The 22,099-nt window shown below is 39.6% G+C and overlaps 1 protein-coding gene across 1 annotated transcript in view; it reads left to right on the top strand.

Annotated features, from left to right (window-relative positions):
- The window catches only part of LOC122075486 (kinesin-like protein KIN-14B), a 104,887-nt gene that overhangs the window by 7,740 nt on the left and 75,048 nt on the right, over window positions 1-22,099 (top strand). The window contains exons 9-16 of the mRNA XM_042640523.1: window positions 196-287; window positions 927-1,078; window positions 1,418-1,591; window positions 2,577-2,723; window positions 6,208-6,396; window positions 9,063-9,134; window positions 12,038-12,093; window positions 12,213-12,429. Coding sequence (XP_042496457.1) covers window positions 196-287; window positions 927-1,078; window positions 1,418-1,591; window positions 2,577-2,723; window positions 6,208-6,396; window positions 9,063-9,134; window positions 12,038-12,093; window positions 12,213-12,429 — 1,099 coding nt within the window. The remainder of the gene's footprint in view (window positions 1-195; window positions 288-926; window positions 1,079-1,417; window positions 1,592-2,576; window positions 2,724-6,207; window positions 6,397-9,062; window positions 9,135-12,037; window positions 12,094-12,212; window positions 12,430-22,099) is intronic.

Raw genomic sequence — 22,099 nt, 5'->3', positions numbered from 1 at the left:
AAAAAAAAAAAAAAGGAAAGAAAAGAAAAGAAAGAAAGAAAGAAAAGAAAAGAAAATTGGAATGTTAAGTGGTATCAAGATGTGATTTATCTCAATGCAATTTTTCTTTCATTTTAGTTACTTCTATGGTATGGTATTGTTCACTAGTAATCATCTTCCTATATGTCCTTATTGTTTTTGTATTGTATTTTGCAGATTGGGGGATGTTTTATTTTCTCTGTCATCAAAGAAGGATATTGTACCATATGAAAACTCAAGACTTACCAAAATGCTTGCAGATTCTCTAGGTTCGTAATCTCTCTCCAAATGTGTAAAATTGTTCTGAATTTTGTATGGCCATCTTATTGTCTATTTTTCTTCTGAAATGTGGAATCGAAGTGTTGTTGCAATGGTGATGAGAGCGTGTTGGGGGCATGTGCCGTGAAGCATCTCTTTGTCACAGGATATCTTTGTGGTGTAGGTTTGTTGCTCATTTTGTAGAATGATGGCATGTTCAACATTGGACAAATGAAATGTGAGAAAGATTTTAGTTACATTCGTAGAAGTTAAAGATTTTCCGTGAATGTAAAGAATAGTGCTTTGCAACATGAATGCTGCCCAACTCACACGCCCATTGCTGTTACAGCACGATTACTGAAGTTTGTTTTCGTAGTTTTCTATTCTCTGTCATTTGTGTAATGTTGATCTATACTAATCTTTCTTCTTCTTAATCGAATTCATCTTCTGTAGTGCTGATAAAAGGAAAAAAAAAAACAAAAATAGGAGTGGACATGCGATGAAGCTTGCATTTTTTATTTTTCCCTTCCGTCTTTTTCCTCTTTAGTATCACTATCCTACTGGCATGAGCAGAGAGTAAGCTACAAACTTTATGAAGCTGAAAGCCTGTTGTAGTAATTTGTGGTTTTTGCACGATAATGCTTTTGCAGGTGGAAGTTCAAAGACTCTGATGATTGTCAATATCTGTCCTAATATATCAAATCTGTCTGAGACTTTATCCTCCCTCAATTTTTCTTCAAGAGCACGCAATGCTGAGCTAAGTCTTGGCAATCGAGATACCATTAAGAAATGGAGAGATGTTGTAAGTTTCCTTGAAATATCCTATTGTTTGTTTTGACTTCAATCTTTAGTCTCTTGCATCTTATAATAACTTTTTTTTTTTTGGCTTGACACAAGAACTAGTATGCCAATTTTATGATTTCTTTTTGCAACTTGCTGATTTATCTGGATTTGGCCATATTAATTTTGACTTAACCTTCTTCATCTATTCAAACGAATTTGTATCTACTGACTACTGCATTAACCCTTGTCATAAAGAGTGATTTGAAGCTTAAAGATATGGGTATTGGTTTGTATATCTAGTTGATAATTTTGCTTCAAATTTTATTGTTGGCCACTGACTGTTTTTTATTTTTTGCAGGCAAATGATGCACGGAAGGAATTATATGAAAAGGAAAAGGAATGCTGTGATCTAAAGCAAGAAATGGCAGGACTAAAGCTGGCTCTAAAGGATGCAAATGATCAGTGTGTCCTACTGTTCAATGAAGTCCAGAAGGCTTGGAAAGTTTCTTTTACTCTGCAGTCAGATTTAAAGGTGTTTGAAACTTTTTTGGACAATTTTTTATTTTCTTTCCTTGTCATATCTCACCACATTGTTTGACAATTTTCTTTCCTCGTCATTTCTCACCACATTTTTATCTCCAAATTTTCTTTTCAAGAGAAAAGAGTTCCAAATCTTGAAGGTTTTCTGGAACAAATTTTCCCCTTTTAAATGCTCTTAATAATGTGAATGCTACAGCAGTTCAACTGCATCTTTGGCTTGGATCAGATCCATTATTTGCATTTTCCAAGTGAGGTGAATGGTATAGGAACTGGAAATCTCAACCTTGACTGAGGTTCTGCCAAGTTGTTTTGGAAGGCGGTTAGGGAAGAGGGAATCTTATACCTTATTCACCTTAAACATAGCTGGTGGTTACTTCTGTCTCTTTGAATATTACTGGTGATGTGAATGATGGCTTGTTTTTAAGACCTGGGACGTTTTAGAAAAGAGCTGCACCGTCGTCTTAACATGTGGGGACACATTCTTACACCAACCAACTGCTTTTATGATCATGAGAACATTACTGTTACTCTTATTTTTAGTACTACAACTACAAAACACAAACACAAACATTTTGATCTTACATCCAACCTCAAACCACCGTCATGATGTTACAGTTTTATTATGGCTAATTGGTTTCATATGTACACTTTTATGAAGGAACATAGTTTATAGTATGTTGAGTTATAAACCCTGAACTACTACTGCAAGTCCTTTCCATTTTTTGGAATCTCACATGTGATTTTCCAGCCAATTATTGCATGATAGGAAGCCTTTCCCTTTTTCAATGCCTAATCTTCCTTGTCCAGATTTATTGTTTTACATTGCTTTAGCCTCCAAGGCAATGCATCAATTTTTGTGAACATTGAATGGCATGGTATCTTTTTCCATTTTATTAGTGTTGTGAGGGGCATGACGTTGCTTTTGTAAATTACTGTTTACATGAATGTTAAGTTTTCTCTCCTTTTCGTGGTTGCAGTCGGAAAATATAGTACTTGCAGAAAAGCACCAAAATGAAAAGGAGCAAAATGCTCAACTTAGAAATCAAGTTGCTCATCTTTTGCAATTGGACCAAGATAAAAAAATGCAGATACAACAACAAGATTCAACAATTCAGGCCTTGCAGGTAGTACTTATATCAAATTTCCTTACGTTCCTATTGGTATGGTAGTTTCCTACATATGTAATTATTTGAGAATCCCCATGCATTACCTTGGAATATCATCTGCGCAGTGTGCACTGTCCCACTTTAGTGATTTCCTGGTGTCTGTTGTGTGTCCATGGTTGTTTTAAAGCTTAGAATTCGTATAGTTGTCAAGGCGATGCCTTAGTTGCCACGTGGTTTTGTAGACCCGGGGGGGGACCAGTAGCCAACTAGCCACGTGTGTATAGATAGATGCCCAGGATACCAAACATTCAAAAAAAAAAAAAAAAAATAAGGAGGTGGAGGAGGAAGAAGAAAAGCAAGAGGTATTATGTCGGTTTGGCAGTGGTGATGACTAAGTGAGTGTTGGCAAGGCAAGGGGAAAACAAAAGTAACAAGGAGAAGGAAGAAGAGTAGCTACATACCTGGTCTCGATTGGCAGTACCACCCTTTCTGCAAGTAGACTGTTGAGCTCCCTCTTGGCTCCCTATGTCCCTGATTAAGATGAGCACTTTTATGGTTCTTTAATGTATTAAACATGAACTAAAATATGGTTTATTGTTATGCCCCTATATATATTTTTGGTGAATAATAAATTCATAACCAAAGAAGAGGTGAAAGGGGAATAAACATTAGACAAACCCAGCCTTTACAAAGTGGATTTTTTTTGGGGGGGGGGGAAAGGAGGCTTGGGTTTGCAAAATAGAGGGGAGTCCCTAAGAATTTACAATAAACCTATTTCTGGTGGATTCTGAATGTTGACCAGGGGACCTGTAATATTATAATTCACTTAAAAAACAATGGAGTTACAATTTTTCTGGAATGACCTAGCTTTAGAGGTTTACCTTTTTGGTTGCGATTAAGCCTGATATGAGTGATAGCAGCACCAAAGGCTAATTTGCCCACCTTATCAAAACAGGATTTCCCAGCAAGGGACATCTCGACGCAGATCCATTCTCTATCGAATCATTCTTCTCCTAGGCCAGCACTTGGCCAAAAGACCATACCAACTAGCTGAGGAGAAGGGGCTGGCGATGATGAGGTGATCTGCATCTTCAGGGGCTATTCCAGAATGGCAACAAAGGGGGGAGACAAGAATCTGGTGGTTGATAAGGAAATACTACGTAGGGAGGCAACTGGTAAAAAGCCTCTTGACAGTGAAGCTTGGGCGGGGGATGTGGCCTTGATGAGATCCCAATAGACCAGGCTTTGAAGAGACCCGAGGATGGAGCAGACCAAGAGACAATGTCACCATTGCCCAAAGTTCTCCTCGAAATGCTAGGCAAAACACTCCAAAATTTTTCCTAGAGGGAGGAAGAGGGAGGCCAACCATCCTATTGAATAATGCTCAACGTAGATTTGTTTTTACTTATATACAGTCATAAAATTTTGTTACTTACTTTATAGACCTCGCGTAACGAAAACAACACTTTAATATCCTTAATCCCTTTTGCCATAATCCCATACCCACCCCTATTTTACGTGGTATGCCTTATTCAATAAGGTGGTGCTTAGGTGATGCAGTAGCATTGGATTTTCTGGACATATATGACAGGCTTTGGAGCCAAAGCCTAAAAAATACAGGCAATCCAAGTCTGGCAGATGTTAGCTATAGAGTAGTAGATGGGGCTTTTTTTTTTTAAAATTCCCAGGGCCTTCTAGTTGATGGGTACATTTGCCCCTCCCAGACCCTGCATTAGCTGGAGCCTCGTGCACTGGGTTGCTCTTTAAAATCCAGCTGTTAGAGCTGTGGGCCCATTCTGGTCATGGGTTCAGTTTTGGCTTCTTTTTTCCGAGAGAAAGCCTTTCATGCAGATTCATGGCTGAACGACTTTGACCAGTCTTGCCATCCAGATTGAGAACCGAGCTTGGGTTCGGATTTGACTCTAGTCTATATTAGTAGTTTATTTATTTGAATTTATCTTATAACATTTTGTTCTACTTAGGCTACGTAGTGGTAGAGTTCCATTCCATTTAGGCTTAGAGTTTGATTCCATAATAGTTTTAGATTGGGATTAGGTGTTTTTAATATTTTTCTTTATACCTGCTTATAATCCAATCATGGGAGTAGATTGTCTTCCCTCTCTCCCCTTTCTTTCCTGCGAATCTGAACTCACCCTCATGCAACCCAGTTCCAACAAGGTTATCGAACCTTCACTTCTGGTTCAATCTCTTTATCCTCTCTCCCTTTCTTCTTCATAGCTTGGGGTTCACGTCATCTCCCCAAGATGATAAAAAAATTGTTCTTCATCCTCCAATTCCTGCTAATAAGTGAGATATCATCTGCAATGATAGTCTGTTCTGGTTTTCTGCCAGCAACTACTTTAATCAATTATTGTGGATCTAGCTGTGGTTAAATCAATTGAGTGTGTGTTGGATTTCAGAGAAGAGTGAGTTAGTAACTTTCCTTTTCCATCTATGGTTGTTTGGCTGAGTTCGAGTCCTCAAAACCAGGCCTGGGTTTACCGCTTCCTCTTCCTCTTCCTCTTCCTTTTCCTTTATCATAGTTATCCTTTCATCCCAAGTCTGTCCCTGTTCTTTAAATAAGAACCCCCGTTGTATCCTAACTCCTATATGCCTTCCAAAGTACCCTTTAAGATTCTGTTTAATTTACCAAATTGCAACCCTTGAAAAATTCTGATTATTTACAGAATTGCCACCTCTTCCTTGTACTTGGATTTAGTCATTTGAGGGGGCCCATAATCGTCTAAACCAGTCAAAAGTTGGATGATTTGGCAAATCTGCATCAAAAACCATTGGCTATCGGCTGATTGTCCTTGGAGAGGATCAAATCTATCTGGCTATTGAACAGTCTTCATGTTATTTTGAGGTTGCTGTTGTTGTCAGTTCTGATACTAATCGCTTATACTTTTAGGCTTTGTTTGGTAGCCAAGAGAAGAAAAGAAAAGAAAAAAGAATCTAGAAAAGAAAAATAATGGAAAGGTAAGAAATAAAAAAAGTATGTATGTTTGGCTACCATTAGAAGAAAAGAAAAGAAAAGTTTTTGTACTTTCTTATGTTTTTGGCAAGATTTTTTTTGGCAGCAAAAGAAAACTTCACCATTCCCAAGTTGAATTTTGAAATTCAAAAAAGAATCTTCTTTTGGTTCAGGATATGCCAAGCACGAAGAGAATTTCTTAAACCAAGAAAAAGTACAATTTTTGTACTTTTTTCTTTTCTTATCTTGGCTACCAAAAACAGGCTTAATGATTCTTCTACTTTAAAATTGCCCTTTAGGTTCGATTTGATGTTTTTTCTTTGTGCGCTTCATATTTTATGAATAATTTCAGCATTCCTCACTAATCAGATGTTTACAAAATCAAATTAGCTTAAATATTTTCTGGAAGGAACTTCCAATGAATATACTTGAATGTCTGGCATGATTTAGAATTCTCTTTTACCTTATTTATTGGTGAAATAATTTCTATTTTACTTCAAAATTTTTTTTTTTCAACTGTTGATATAGGCCAAAGTAAAGAGCTTTGAACAACTGAATGAAGTCCTTCACACTGGTGGTGCGCGGTCAACAATTGCTTCAGAGACTAGGTCTTCTGGTAGCATCTCAAGTGTGAAGGCAGCAGGGGACAGCATGGATTCTTTGGCAGTTACGCAGAAGCTTGAGGAGGAGCTATCAAAGCGGGATGCACTTATTGAGGTGTATTATACATCCTTGTCTCTTACAGTTGCAATAAATCACGATTTATTAGTAGTTTGCTACATACCCTTTTCTGATTGCTTACCTACTTGACTGGTAAGATGCAAAAGTTCTATACCGCAGTAGTTTGCACTCCAAATGCGTGCACAATTCTGAACTTGATTCTAACATACTTCTTACGTTGAGTGAGAATGAACTATAGTTTTTCCTTATCCTGTTGACTTCGCCCATCGGCTCCAGCTCTGTTAGCCACATGCTGTAACCTTCCCCTACAATATTTCCCTCCTTGCTGAAGAACATTTTGATTTGCCATTTGGCTATCAGTCTGACTTTTTCCTCATTCCAACTTCTATTTTACTCAAATTGTGGTGTCAGTCTGTTTTTAAGGTCAAATCATTGAAATTTGGATTGCAGGTCCATCAGAGTAAGAGCCATATGATGGTGTTATCTACTTTTCTTACATGTTATGCTTGATGGGTCAACCTGGAGATGGGCCTGCAAATTAGGATTCATGGGTGTGAATTGGACTTGAATCCAAGTCTCCGTAACATAAGACCCATTCAAATGGGAAATTTATCTTTACATATGCAGGTATTAAAAACCATCTTCACGGATATGGGAGAATATTTCACTGTCGGCCTTAAGGGGGGTCTATTTGTTTTTTTTTTTTTTTTTCAATAGGTTAAATAGGAAGAAATTTGCACATGTTTTTCAGCACAATGTGGCTGTGTGCCTGTGGAACTATTGAGTAAATGTCTTTCTGCATGGTTTGTTAACCCCTCTCTGTCGAACATAATTTTACTCACAATTGTTCCTATGCTATCTGTTATTCTGCTGGGTCTCATACAATGAAAGAACCTGAAGAATGTAGGTAAACATTGGAGGACAACTAGGCTGTCTTGATTTGATTCATCTTTGATATAATTGCCTTGATAATGCTAGAGGGTAGACTTTTTTCAGTCCTTATCATGTCTTCTGCTCCTTTTATTTTTGATATATATATATATATATATATTTTGGAAACATATTTTTGATAGTTAGGCCCCAAGGAGAGTTGAACTCATGACCTCTTAATTGTGAGGTGTTGGTCCTTCCCAACTAAGCTACCCCCTTGGTGGTTACATCTTCTGCTCCTTTGGCAATCGAAGAGATGAATTTCTCATTAAATCCTTTATCTCATATTCTTCATTCGTGGAGTATCTTGGGAAACTTCTATATGTTCTTAATGTCCCTCCAAGAGGCCTTATGAAAAGCTAAAATGCTAAATTAAATTCGTCCTCCCTTGGGTCCATGCTCCCATCTTAGCATTTGATGGCCCCCCTCCCCATCCATTCTTTTTGATCGGCAGAAAAAAATATCTTTAAAAAAGAGGAAGACACAAGATACAAGGGCCTGCAATGGGCAAAAGAAAATCAATTGCAGCCCACAAAACCAAGAAGATGCTGTGTAGTCAGATAAAAATCTAAACCCTCCAGGCGAAGGAAAATTCTGAATCACAAAGGTATATGTAACAACCATCCCCTACTTCACAGGCACCAATCGGAATAAATTAAGTCCCTTCAGGTTTCACCACGCCTTCTCTTCCAACATTCAAATCTAATTCTATTTACAGAGGGTTTTTCCAGGTGATTACTATGTTTATGATCGAGCTACAAAATAGCTTCCTTTGTGTTTATCTTCGATGAATGTTGCTAGAGTAATATCACCCACCTTTGCTCATAATGCTTTTCACTCCATGTCTCCAATTAATTTCTTGATTCTCATTTTGTGTATTACCATTAACAGCTGTCTTTGATTCTTTCCCCTCTGTCTTTTCTATTCTATTTGAGCCATTCCGGAATAATACCATATTCTCCCCCCTCCCCCCAGTTTGCTAATTTGAAGTCTTTATGAAAAGCAAATCCAGGCAATTTATTTATTTGAGAAGAACTGCACCATTTTTCCAGCATTATGACAATATCTGAGTTCTTTAACTACATAAATGGTAGCATTGAAAAAAATCTGATTGCATTTATATGGAATTTGAAAGGGCTACCCATTTTCCTTCAGAGGATTTCTCTAAGATAAATTATTTTCTGGTCTGGGAACTGGGATTGCCCATATCAATGCTTATTGTGAAGTTTTTGCTAAGCTTTCTTCCTTATGAAACATAGCTACTTTTTGTAGGGTGGGGTTTGATTATCCCACCATGTGTAGTTTGCTGCTGCTTTATTTTTTTCTTGCTATTCTATCCTACTGAGCGCTGCTGGCCAATGGCCAGCCTATTGGGCGCTAGTAAGGCCAAGGGCCACCTACTCCTACACACACCCACCCTCAGTCCCTCACACACCCGAAACCCCACGACCTCCTCCCCTGGGTGCTGGCTCTTCAAGCCGAAGCTGCCACCACTAGGATAAGCTAGTGTTCATACTGTTAACTGTAGCTCACTTCTGTTAATGGAGTCAGCAATGACTCATCTCATACTTGCTATTGCCCTGTTTGGCAGTGTACCTCTCATCTCATATGCATTTCTAAACACATGAGTATACCTCCTAAGATCTCTGTGTCATCCCTTCTTTTGTATGCCTGTTCTGATCCACATGAAAAATCAAAGTTATCCGTTTAATTTATTTCCTGATTCTATCATTCTTAATTCATCAATTGATAGATTTGTGTTACTTTAACAGAAGTTGCATGAGGAAAATGAGAAGCTATTTGGTAGATTAACAGAGAAGGCTAAATTTAGTGGATCTCCTCAGGTTCGTACACTTTTAATCATACTTTACAGGCTTTTGCATTTTCATAGTATTGATATTCTTATATTTCGTTGAAGATGACATTTACAGTTCACACCGCTCTGCTTCTTTTTTCCTTTTCATTTTGAGAAAAGATTTGTTTTTTTATGTAGATTCTGTCCCTTATTTTGGCTTTTTCACATATGTCTTGTTTAATCCCTTGTACCATTGTGTACAATTCCTTGCTGGTATATTGATGTTTCAGTTGCTTAGGAAAAGTTACATGAAATCTGCTTTGTTGGTGCTTTTGACATGAGCTATGTGGTAGAAAATTTTACGGGACTTTTGATTTGCATGAATTTTGTGATTTGGTCTTCAATTATTTTACTTTTGTGGTAGTCTAGTCTACCTTAATAGTTAATTTAGGGGTGTTTGTTCTTTTCAAGGTTTAAGATCTCGCTCTCGCCCCCCATCTCGCTAATCCAAAAAAGAGAGATCTCGCCAAATCTTGCGGAGATCATGTATTTTTTCCCGGTCATCTCGGTGGTTGGTCTCGGTGGCTATATGGACATTGTAGCCCCTGAAAATTGGTATTTACCCTATTGTAGGCCTTCTAAACACAATGGAAACATCAGTTTTTTAAAAATCATACCTAAAATTGTACTTTGACTTTGTACTTTATGTAAGTAGTCTTCGACTCTTTGAACCTCAGGCTAGTATGCTCTATTCCACAATCCACGTTCCACAATCAATACATGACATAACATAATTATAAGGATTTAAAAGACATCATATATAAGAAAAGTAACTCCAAATGTGGATGAGGAGGTAATATTCTCTACTCTTTAAGCTTCAATGAGTGTAGGAATGGAGATCCTCAAGCAAAAGCACAAAAATCCTTGCTCCGTAGTTTTGTTTCTTCAAAAAAGTAGAGATTTGGCGAGATCTCGATTGAGTTTTTGTACAATTCATATCTCACCATACATCTCGTCTCGCCTTTTTGAAAAAATGAGATCTTGTGAGTTCTTGAACCATGGTTCTTTTACAACCCTTTGTTTGACTGAATGACTGGAAAGTTATTGATGCTTCATATGGTCCTCTCGTTGCATTCGATCTATTTTGTATCCTCATTTTTTCTTATAAATTCTTTTGTGGTTTTGAAAATAAATGAAAAAATGGCATTATGAATTATGGTATTCATATGAAGTTTGGCTTTGGTTTATGAGATATAATTGTTAAGTTCCTGTACCACATGGGTATTATGAAAGTTATCAAGGTTGCAAGGCGACCGAGGCATTTGAGGTACTGCCTAACTGCCCTGGCGATTAGGCGTCGCCTTTGCAAACAAGGCGTTCTATTGTTCTTTTTTCATACAACCATTTTATTTGGTACAAATAGCATATTAAAAATTATATAATTCTTACTTCTATGCTAAATAAATATTAAAGAATCATACCAATGCAAGATATTCTTCAGAAAAACAAAACAAAGTGATTAAACTAAAAAATCATTAAGCCACATCAAATCATAAAAAATAATCATACATCAACTCATCAAAAATCAACAGTAAGTCACATCAAGTCATCATATATGTTCTTGTTCTCTAATAAGTTTGATTAGTCAAATGATTTTGTTTTCATATGAAACTTTTTGTATTAGTTATAGCACAAAATCAGTTTTCCAACAAGTGTAAGATTACTTAAATCTGAGTTATAATGACAAAGTTATGTTCCGGTCGAACTTATTTTAGAGTGAACAAATGCTGTTAAAAGTCGCCTGAATGAAAAAATAATTTGGTTTTTAGCAATGTTTTACGTTGCTAAGATTTATGAAAATTTCATAATGGAAAAAAAAAACCCAGCATATAAAAGTTTAAAATTGTCTTAACAACAAAAAATTCAGTTCTTGGACTAGGGGGTTGAATTTTTATATTTTTAGAATTTAATTTTAAACTATTTTTATTGGATTCAAATAGGGGGTATTTGTTTATTATGTCTTACTTAAATGATATTTGACATAAATAAGTACCAAAGTAGAAGGGGACATGCAGTACAATAAGGCGACAGTCGCCTAGGCCCCTGGCAAACCGCCTAGATGCCTAGGCGACACCTTGGTAACTATGGGTATTATTGTCCAATACCCTTCGGTCCTTTATTATATTGGTTATTAGTCACGAACTCACGATAGGGGGATTGTCCCTATCATGTGTTTTTTTTCAATTTCTTGTTTTAGTTCAGTTACCTTTTTAGTTGTGTACTCTAAATAGGATTCCTACTTAGAGTCTACTTGTAATAGCAAGTATTATAAATAATGGTGCCACGCAAGTGTGTTAATTCCCAGCCCGCACGAGCCCGACATGTTTATAGCCTGACCTGGACCGGCCCGATTACACGATGCAGCCACCTAGCCTGACATGAACAGAATCCTTTAAGCCTTACCTAGCCCGATTCCTTTGATACTACTTGAAATCTCCATTTTTCCACCAATAAGACTGAAGAGTAAAAGGTGAAGGAGATGATTTGGTGTCCATGCTGGGTATCATTGCAAGCGTGGAGATGGGTGAGCAGGCGCTCTTGGCTGGGCTGTGAGGATGATATTGGCCAATAAGATTGAAGAGTAAAAGGTGAGGGGACGATTTGTTTTATTGCTGATTATTCCTATCAAAATATGTGGTACGGAATGCTTCGACCCTAATGGTACAAACGAGATCTGACTTGGTTGGGCAAACTAGGACTCGACAAAAGACACAAGAAAAACCCTGGTTATGATAAACATAGCATTCTTAAAAGAGTTTTACTTATTTCTCAGTATCTCTTCGAGGTTTCTTTATTAGCAATAGGTAGCATCACTTAACATTTTATGGAATCTTCTGCATGAACCCATGTTAATCAAATGGTATTAATTTCTTGGTACTCTATTTTGTCAAGGTTTCAAGTCCTTCCACCAGAGGATCATTGGATCTTCAGACTCGGGACCTGGGAAGGTATGCTTTGTGTTTTTTTTTTGGGCTGTTGATTGTTGTTACTGTCTTAGAATTTCTTATCTCATTGTTTCTCTGTCTTAGTTGCTTCATGGACTGTGTTTATTATGATATCTTCGCAGGAGTGATAACAACAAAGGACATTCTCTTGATGTTCTTCCATTGCCATCAGCCACAGATAAGATCGATGGCACAGTTGCGCTGGTTAAATCAGGCGGTGAGAAAGTAAAGACTACACCAGCTGGGGAATATCTTACTTCTGCACTGATGGACTTTGATCCTGAACAGTATGAGAGCCTTGCAACTGTTGCTGATGGTGCAAACAAGCTTTTAATGCTGGTATTGTTTTTCATAAATTTCACTTAGGCAGTCTCAAACACAGCCTTAGTGTAGAGTTAAGTTTCTTGGATGATAACGTAAACTAGAAGAGACGTTTAGATCTGGTTGTCAATGGTATAACTTAAAAACTATGGAATTTTGCATACCTAGTTGAATCCACAAGTTGATTAACTTTGTAAGAATTTTATTTATAACTCACCTCTCTAAAGGTGATAGAAACACAGTTATTTGTTATGTTCAATTTTTTGGGGAAAAACTATATAATGATACCTAGTTATATATGTGTTTGTTAAGAACTTGCCATGTGACAGGTTTGAATGGCCATAAGTGTGTTGATCTGGCAGACAACCACATACACATCTTATTTGTCAAATTTCATTGCAAAACAAGTATTGGTCTAAGAAATTATATGAAGTGGTTAAAAAGTGAGTTTAGATTTTTATAATATTATAAGAACGATATTTCACTGTAATGGAATCTAATCACATTTTTTGTACTTTCTGAAGCTTTAAACTCACTTTTTAGCACTTACCCCAAATGCTTTGGGCTGAAATGTGGTCAATGAGATGGCTTGTGGGGGCATATCACATGGTCCACCCTAGTCTATCCAAGTCTGCCACTTGGAGAGGTTACCCATGACTAAACATAATGAGTAGTAATTAAGCTCATCAACTCTCTTTTGTTGTTTCCTACTCTTAGACAATTCTGAGAAAGATATGAGCTTTTTTACACTTAAATAGATTTAATGACTGAATCAAGGTTGTCAAGGTGTTGCCTAGGCATCCAGGTGGCTCAGCCTGTACTGGCACCTTGGTTGCCTAGGTGCCTTGTTGGTGTCGCCTTAATTTTTTCCCCTTCTCCATCTCGTTGGTCCGCCTTATGGCCTTGACTACTATTGACTGAATTATTGTAGTTGTGCAAAACCTTTATAGAGTTTTCTTCCTTTTTTTTCCTTTTCCGTTTGTGTTAGTAAGTGTGAAAACTTTGTACTATTGCAATACTTTTTTTAAGTGGACTACTTATTTCTTATTGTAGATAAAAAAAAATCCTTGTATGGGCCAGATGCATCAAATGGTGCTCATAAGGACATCTTTATTTTTGCTCTTGAAATAGGTCTTTCAAATCACTTTCTTTAAGGGACAAAAGGATATTACCAATGCACAACCATTTCTTATAATTTTATAAAAAAGACTCTTTAATTGAGTAAAATAATCCTTTTACCTTCTACTGTCTTTCACTTGCTGTCACATCTCATGTTTAGACCTTTCTTTCTTCTACTATCCTGCCTCTTCTTTCGTAATCCTTCTTCTGTCCACTGTTTTGAGTAGCGGCAGTGTTGGCCTGCGTCGTTAAGTTTGGATTTTAACTTTCATATTAGAGGTGGGAATCTAATGTAGAACCAGTCCAACTAGGAACCAACTCTATAGGAGAATCTATATACTGCCTAACGGTGGGTTTAACCAATGGTTCTGGCCACACTTTCAACAAGGAAATGTGTTAATTACTAAGCCTACTTATATAACCATTAGCACACCAAACACTTTAGGGTCTGAACACAAAGCTAAGTGCTAATCAATTACTTAAAATTGACAGTACTCAGCCTGTGCTATCGGCAGAACACCAAAGTGGACTAAATTACAGAATTAGTGACTTCCTCAGAAATAGAAACTGATTGCTCTGATGGATCAGGCTTTCCGGTCGAAGGTAGTCCTCTTGAGAAAAGGACTCCTGAGAATTTAGCCTAAACTGATGACTGATTATAGAACTACAGAGGAAACTGAGAATTAGATTGTTGGAAACCAAAATAGTAACTCACTGATAATAACTAACCCAGCCATGTGATCAGCTTCAAACTGCCATCGAAGGGAGGACCCTAGATGGGTATTCAGCTGTCAAATTTTGGGATGGATTGGTTGGCTGGATCTGGAGTTACAAGCCCTCGAAGTTCTCAGCACAGATCTCCAGCAACAGTGAGCCGCGAATGGAAATTGATCTTCTTGTCGTCTACTCAATTGAAACTTGATGGGTGGATCTTTAACAAATCCAACACAGTTGGATGGACCTTCGAATGCCTCTCTTATGCTTATTGTTGCAGGTTTTCAACAGAGATAGATAGAAAGGATGATGGAGAAGAATTAGAGGCTAAAGATGGATAGAGGATCGAGTCTCTTACTTGCACCTAGGCGTCTCACCTCAAGTTCTCTCACCTCACATAGGACTCTCTCGTATACTGTTACACAGCCATTGATAAAAATTAAAGTTCAGTATTCATTAAAATCATTTGGAGCACTAAATGCTCTTACAGAGTATATAATATTTGATAGCAGTTACACAGACGGAAATAAGCTAAGACAGAGTCCCACGTATGGTGTGGACTACCTTGTACAATAAGTCATGCAATAAAGAAAGAAATACAACTGAAATCTAATTTGTAACTGAAAACTAAATAAATCCACCTACTATTTCTTGACACGGAAATAGAAACTAAACTAAAGCCAAATCTTATTTTAAAGAGTCTTTCCCACACATGTCAATATTCAGTCCAGAATTATCTCCATTCTCAACGCAAATAATCAACGTACCCCACAAATCTGAAAATTTCATAAATCTTATCATGGTAAAACTTTGCTAGATACCAAAAGTCTGATAAAACAATTTTTTGTTTTGATATCCATAAAATTATTTTCATTTAGATGATTTTAACAGCATTTGTGCGCTTTAAAATAAGTTTGACCTAAACATAACCTTGTCATTAAAACTCAGATTTAAGTAATTTTAGACTTGTTGGAAAGCTGGTTTTGTGCTCTACCTAATACAAAATGTCTCATGTAAAAATAAAAGCACTTGACCAGTCAAACTTATTGTAGAACAAAAACATTTCTCGAAATGTTGATTTTTGACGACTTAATGTGACATTGTTGATTTTTATAGATTTGACATGGTTTAATGTTGATTTTTGAAGACTTTTTTTTTTGGGGGTGAATAAATAATTCATTATTAAACGAAGAAAGAAAAATTATCGCCCCAAAGAGGGGAGGAAGAAAGAAACATGACAAGCTTAAGAAGCATTACTATTCCTGATGATGGATCTCGAGAGATCCCAAGAATTTACAATGTGACAATATCGGGGGGAGGAGATACAAGTGGAAGAGAGCCGGTAGACTTTGGTTTTGACATCAAAGGATATGGAGCTCCAAATCTTATCAAGAGAGCGAGAGTTGGAGGTCCATTTCCTATGGTTTCGTTCCATCCAAATTTGATTTATAGTAGCACAGAAGGCAAGTCTTCCCACAGTGTCACAGATAGTTTTTCCCTGAAAAGTCATGTCCATCCAGATCCACTCGCGATGGAAGGGGAGAATCCTCCTGTTAGCTAGCCCGCATTTGCTAAGAACTCCTTTCCAAATGGAAGAAGAGATACTACAAGCGAAGAAAAGGTGCTCAATAGTCTCCGTCTCAGTGCCACAAAGGATACACAAAGGGCTAGTTGAGATGCCTCTTTGAATGAGGAAATGGTTTGTGGGCAGCGATTTGGTGAAAACTCTCCAACCAGTGAAGCTCTAGCAGGGGATATGGTGCCTGGACCATATAAGACGATGCCATGGGGAAGGAGGGCCTGGAGTCCTGACAAACTCCCAAGCAACTTTTGTGGTTAAAATCTTGGGAGTCTGAAGGCTTCCATATGATGGTGTTTGGGCTAAGGTGCTGAGTCGGAGACATGGTTGGCTACGAGTTCCAGATGTTTGCAAGCTGGATCAAAGAGTGGTCCGGGGGGTCTAGGTGCCTGAAGAGAGGATGTCTGCAACCATTGCAAGCTTGGAGAGACCCGAATCATAAATCATCCTGGCGCTTAAGGATTGATCCAAGATTCCCATGGGGTGGCAAGGATCAAGCCAGAGGTAAGTGCTGGCCCCATTGCCAATCTGGGTGTGCATGGCAGATGATAAAGTTATCCGGATGGCAAGGATTTTACTCCAGATCCAGGAGGCATCAGCCGGGATTTTTACCCACCAAAAGGAATCAGATTTGAGGGGGTTCGAATAGATCCAATCAACCCAAATACTCTTCTTTTTGGAGATGATCTTCCAAGCCAGCTTGATGATGCCTGCCCTGTTAACATCCTTGATCCCCTCCTCAAACCAAGCCCCCCTCCGGCTTTAGGAAGATAAATAGCGGCCCAACTAATAGGACAGAGGAATCTAGAGCACTTCGTGCCTTTCTATAGGAAGGAGGCAAAAATGGACTCCAATTTGGAGATGATGGCTTCCGGCGCCTGACCAATAAATGTAAGAGGCTTGAAGAACTGATCTAATGAGCTCAAGCCCGCCTGCGAAGGATAAGATATTCCCTTTCCAGAGGTGGAGACGCTTCCTGATGAGGTCAAGCATAAGAGAGCAATGGTGAACAGTGAGCCTGGCAGGAATGAGAGGTAGCCCAAGATACTTCACTGGAAGAAGGCCTTTGGAAAAACCAGTTTGCTCCAGGAGGTAGGCTTTGGCAGAGTTAGAGATCCCAGCTAAGAAAATGAGAGATTTTGTCGGATTAATGCGAAGCCCAGACATAGAAGCAAATTGGGATAGGCACCTCATGATGTTCCCAAGAGAAGAAGGATCTGCTTTGGAAAAGATCATCAAGTCATCAGCAAAGGCAAGGTGGGTGAGCTTGATTGCTTTGTATTTAGGGATGGTAGCAATGAAGTTTCTGTCAGTGGCAAGTTGCAGACTCCTTGAAAGTTTTCAATGCAAGATAGAAGATGTAAGGAGAGAGGGGACAGCCCTGTCTAATTCCCACCGAGGAAGGGAAGTATCCAGACGGACTGCCATTGACCAAGATAGAAGCGAGGGGAGGCAATGCAGTGATGGATCCAATTTGTGAAGACTGAAGGGAATCCCATGTTGTTGAAGACTAAAACAATGTAATCCCATCTGAGAGAGTCAAAAGCTTTATGCAAGTCAATCTTCAAAAGGGCAGCAGAAGAGTGAGATTTCTTATCAAATATTGTCCCCAATGCTTCTCCCAGGGATGAAGGCCGATTGGTTGTTACTAATAAGATCTCCAACCACAAGCTTGATTCTATTAGCAAGGATTTTAGCTATGAACTTGTAGAGGAGATTGCAAAGAGAGATTGGCCTAAAATCCTTCATCTCATCCGCCCCCTCTTTCTTTGGAATGAGACGTAGAAAAGTGTGGCTAATCCCATGGATTTGACTGGGGTTGAAAAAGAAGCTCTTGATACCAGATATCAAATCCCCTTTGATGAGGTCCCAGGAAGATGAGAAGAAACCCATGCTGAAGCCGTCAGGCCTTGGAGCCTTGTTTGCCTTGTGAGAGAGAATAGCAGAAGTGATCCCATCATCAGTAGGAATAGCCATTAAAGAACCAGCCATGTTGTCTAGGATAAGCTTGTTTAGAAGGCCGTCTGGGATGGAATGGGGAGGGGCTGGATCCCATATGAAGAGGTTCTTGAAGTAGTCAACTGCAACTTCTTTAATCTCAACTTTGTGAACCTGAGTGCCATCCTGGGAAGTCAGCTTAGTGATAGAGTTGTAATTATTTCTGGCTTTCACTGATCTATGGAAGTAAGCATTGTTCGAATTCCCAAGCTCAAGCCAATTAATTCTGGATTTCTGTCTCAAGAAGCTCTCTTCTTGAGCAAGAAGGAAAGAAAGATTGGCTGCCTCCAACTTCTCTTCAATAGCTAGGGAGGAATTGAGATGATCAGACTGAAGCTGGATCTGGATGGAGGAGAGCTTGTTCTTACAATCATTAACTTGAGAAGAAATATTCCCGAAGGAGTTAGTATTCCAGGCTTTGAGGGCAATTTTGACATTCTTCAGCCTTCTAGCCAAGGCAATAAGGGAGGGTGGAGAAGGCATGGACCGGCTTCAACCAGGCTTCCCTAACAATGGAGGGATAATCAAGATGGGAGGTCCACATGTCAAAAAATTTGAAGGGTTTAGGCCCGAAAGAGGTGTAAGGCTGCATTGTGCAGGAGAAAGGACTATGGTCAGAGATGTCAGGAGAACCAAAAGTGCCATGGGAAGAGGGGAAGGCATTGAGCCAAGCTTCATTGACTAGGATTCTATCTAATTTGCGAGCAATTCTGGCCTGACCAGATCTTTTATTATTCTAGGAGAATTTTATTCCAGACCATCTTAGGTCTTCAACTGCAATGTCATCAATGCAAGAGTTTAAGGCATCCATACTCGAGCTGTCCAATGTATCTTCTCCCTGTTTCTCATGGGAAAACCGAATGGCATTAAGATCACCACCCAAACCCCAAGGGAGGTGCCCAATCTGATTGGCAAGAAGCTTAAGGTCATTCCAAAGGATCTCTTTCAGCAAGACTGTTGGAAGCATAGATGAAGGTGAGAAAAAAGGGGGAATTGGAAGTGACATCAGAGACGTTAAAATGCATGAATTGGGAAGAGGAGGCAATGAGATTAGCATTTGCTTGGAACAGTCCCACAAGAAGCAAATTCGCCCGTTAGGATGAGTGGAGTGATTGGAAAGAAAATTCCAGCTCGGAACAATAGAGGACACCACTTTTCTCAGATTTGGCTCTTTGACATGGGATTCAAGAATACAACAAAAGGAAGACCTGGTATCTTTAATGAGAGTCCTCACGGAGGCATGTTTGGAAGGGGAGTTGAGGCCCTTTCCATTCCAAATAATGCTGTGAGTCATTAGGCACCAGTAGGGTAAGGCAACACAAGCTCCAGGGAAGGAGAGCCAAGGGACACGGGGGGAGCACGAGACCTGCTTCTTTGATAGGGGTGGAGCAAAGGAGGATGTGGGGGTTCAATGACAGGGTGGAATGGCTTGGCGAAGAAGACGGAGCCGCAGCCTGTCACTGTCGCTTACCTTTCTTGGACTTATGAATAGGATTTGTAGGCCGGAGGATAGTGTTGGGCAAAGAAGAAGGGGTGTGGGTCTAAACCGGATCGACATCCAGGTCCACAGGGATCTGGGTCTGGGTCGAGAAAAGAGAGGAGCGGTGGGATTTTGGGTGAATGGGAGTTTCAGTGGCCTTAGAAAAGGAGTGATGGGCCCTTGGGTTAATAGAAGGTTCAGTGGACAAAGGAGAGCTGGTGGGTTCAAGCATGAGCCTTGGCAAGGGGGGCAAGCCCATTCGAAATGGGAAAAGTTGATATGGTATGGCTTGCAATGGTAGAGGCACATGTCTCAATCAGGGGCGATTCAGAAAAAGGGGCCAAGGGGGTACAAGGAGCAGCTTTCTCCTTCAAAAAAGCAGTCGACAACAAAAGCAAGGATGAGTCATTGTTCTCTTTTTCCAACGAAACCTCAGTAGAGTCCGAGGAATCTCCATCGGAGGATGAGCTCAAAGAGTTGGTAAAGGAGCCATCGGAGGAGGAGCTTTCTTTAGAACTATCAGAGGTATCCTCAGAGGAGTCTTTGGTGGCAAAGTCAACCGCAGAGGCTTGCACGTCAACGTCAGCAGTTTCGATAAGCAAATCAGATTCTCTGATGTTGTCAGTCGGCTCAGCCAAGATTGCAAAGCGGTTTTTCCTATCAGGCAAAGACCGGTCACTGGTCAGAAGGATTTCGACAGTAGGTGGGGGGCGAGCGACGATGGTAGACCTATGACGGTTCCTACCTCGTCGATTCATTCTTCTGCCTCTCGCCTGAGGCTGGAAAAGAGGTAAGTCGCCAATATCAGCGCCACCTTCGGACATCAGGGATCGGTCACGATTAAAGTGTAGGATTGGGCCAATAAAACCAGCATGCATGTCGTTAGAAGGAGCCGGAGAAGACGCCTTGGAGCAGGCTTTGCAATCGTGTCCAAACACCTTACAGATGAGGCAGTGCGGGGGTTTCCGCTTATACAAAACCGGTTGTTGGAAGGAGAAATCCTCTCCATCCTAGACAGTGATGGAAGGAGGAAGGGGGTCTGAGGCAGCAACTTCAACACAAATGCGCACATAGGCAAGTCCGTCCTTTCTATTAGTTCTGGCATCGGAGCACATTGGGGTTCCAAGGACAGACCCCATTGCACTCAATCCCTTAGAGCACCAGAAATGCAAAGGCAGACCATGGAGGGATACCCAAATGGGAATGGTAGAGAAGTCCACGCGGTTGAGGAGAAGGTGATCGTGCCAAGGTTTGGGGAACATTGACATTCTCCCTACCCGCCCAGGGGCCTCCCTCTAGAATTCGAACCTTGTCTTGTTCATCAGAGAACCTGAACAGGAAGAAACCATGATCGAGCAAGAAGGTTTCAACCGTTCCAACAGGGTGCCATTGTTTCATTAGGGACATCTTGACTAGGGGAAAGGGAGGTCTCTTGCCTAAGAAGTGGCCGATGAGAGAATTCATCCATTGGGAAGCTTTAGTGTCAAGGAGACCCTTGGGACAGGAGGCTACAAGGGAGTCTCCAAGTTTGGTGGGCTGAACAAAATGCAGGGAGAGGCTATTGGTTGGCAGTGGGACTGGTCGTTTGAAGTGAGAATTCTGGGGGATTCCGAGAGGAGAAAGTATTGGAGCAGAAAGGGGGGTGGCAGAGAAGCAGACGGAAGAGGGTCTCTTGCCGGCGGAGGGTGCCCCACTGGAAGGGCAGCCATTGGGGCCAAGAAACACGCCTTATCGATGGCTCATCTCATCGGTGACGGGGCTAGAGAATTGATGGACAGATTATCTAATTGAATAGGTTCGCATGTCTTGAGTTGATTCTGGCCCTTTGGTGGAGGGTGACCTCCAAAAACTCTTAACTTGCATCGATTTTTGAAGACTTAATGGGGCTTAATGTTGATCTTTATGATACAAGGTATAGTGTCAGGATTTAAAATGTAACCACAAGCGTACGGATCAATGTAGCTAACGTGTCGAACACAGGGAGAGCAGTCACTTTATTTTTGGCTTCTTTTAATAATACGAAAGTGAACCGATTAATGGTTGTGATCTAATTCTAACTACCGTCCTAAACAGATGTATATAAAATAACGTCCTAATCATTCGTCATCTAAGAATTTAAATACGCAAGCCACACAATTAAAATTAAATAAATAAATAATTGAAAATAAACAACCCACGCAATTAAAAAGCAATAAAAAAATGCAGAAATAAAAATAAAGTAAAAGAAAGGGATAAAGCTAGAGAGAGACTCACAAGTAGGTTTCTCTATTTAGCCCGAGGGATGCATCATAATATGAGCTTCTCTATTTGACTAGAGAGTCACTCTTACAAGGGTTACTCTACTTGGCTTTAAGGAAATGGAGACAATTAAAAAAAATAAAATAAAATGATGGTTCTTTGGCTAGGAGGGGCAAAGCCAACAAATACATTAGCCATGAACCTTGGGGGAAAGAGAAAGCAATAATGTAATGACTGAAATTAAAATCCTAAATTAAGAAAGAAAGGGTAGTCAAAAGAGGGAATGAGAAGGGGGAGAAAAGACTATTGAAGAAGCTTCTCTACCTGAATCAATGCTTGAACTTGAAAGCTTGGGTGATTTGAGATACTGCCAACCCTAAAAACCAGATCTGGAATGAACCAAATTTGAAATTTCTAGGTCTGGAGAAAACAAATCTTGAAAAAAAAAAAAACTAAACTTGAAAAAGAGATGCTCCACGGCGCGTGATCTTGTCACCTAGAGCTAAGCCTAAAACTATGACTTAAAAATTACAACTCAATTGCATAAATCATAAACAGAA

The sequence above is a fragment of the Macadamia integrifolia genome, chromosome 4 (genome assembly GCF_013358625.1).
Source record: "Macadamia integrifolia cultivar HAES 741 chromosome 4, SCU_Mint_v3, whole genome shotgun sequence".
Classification (NCBI taxonomy): domain Eukaryota; kingdom Viridiplantae; phylum Streptophyta; class Magnoliopsida; order Proteales; family Proteaceae; genus Macadamia; species Macadamia integrifolia.
This window is presented reverse-complemented; position numbering and strand designations above follow the sequence as displayed.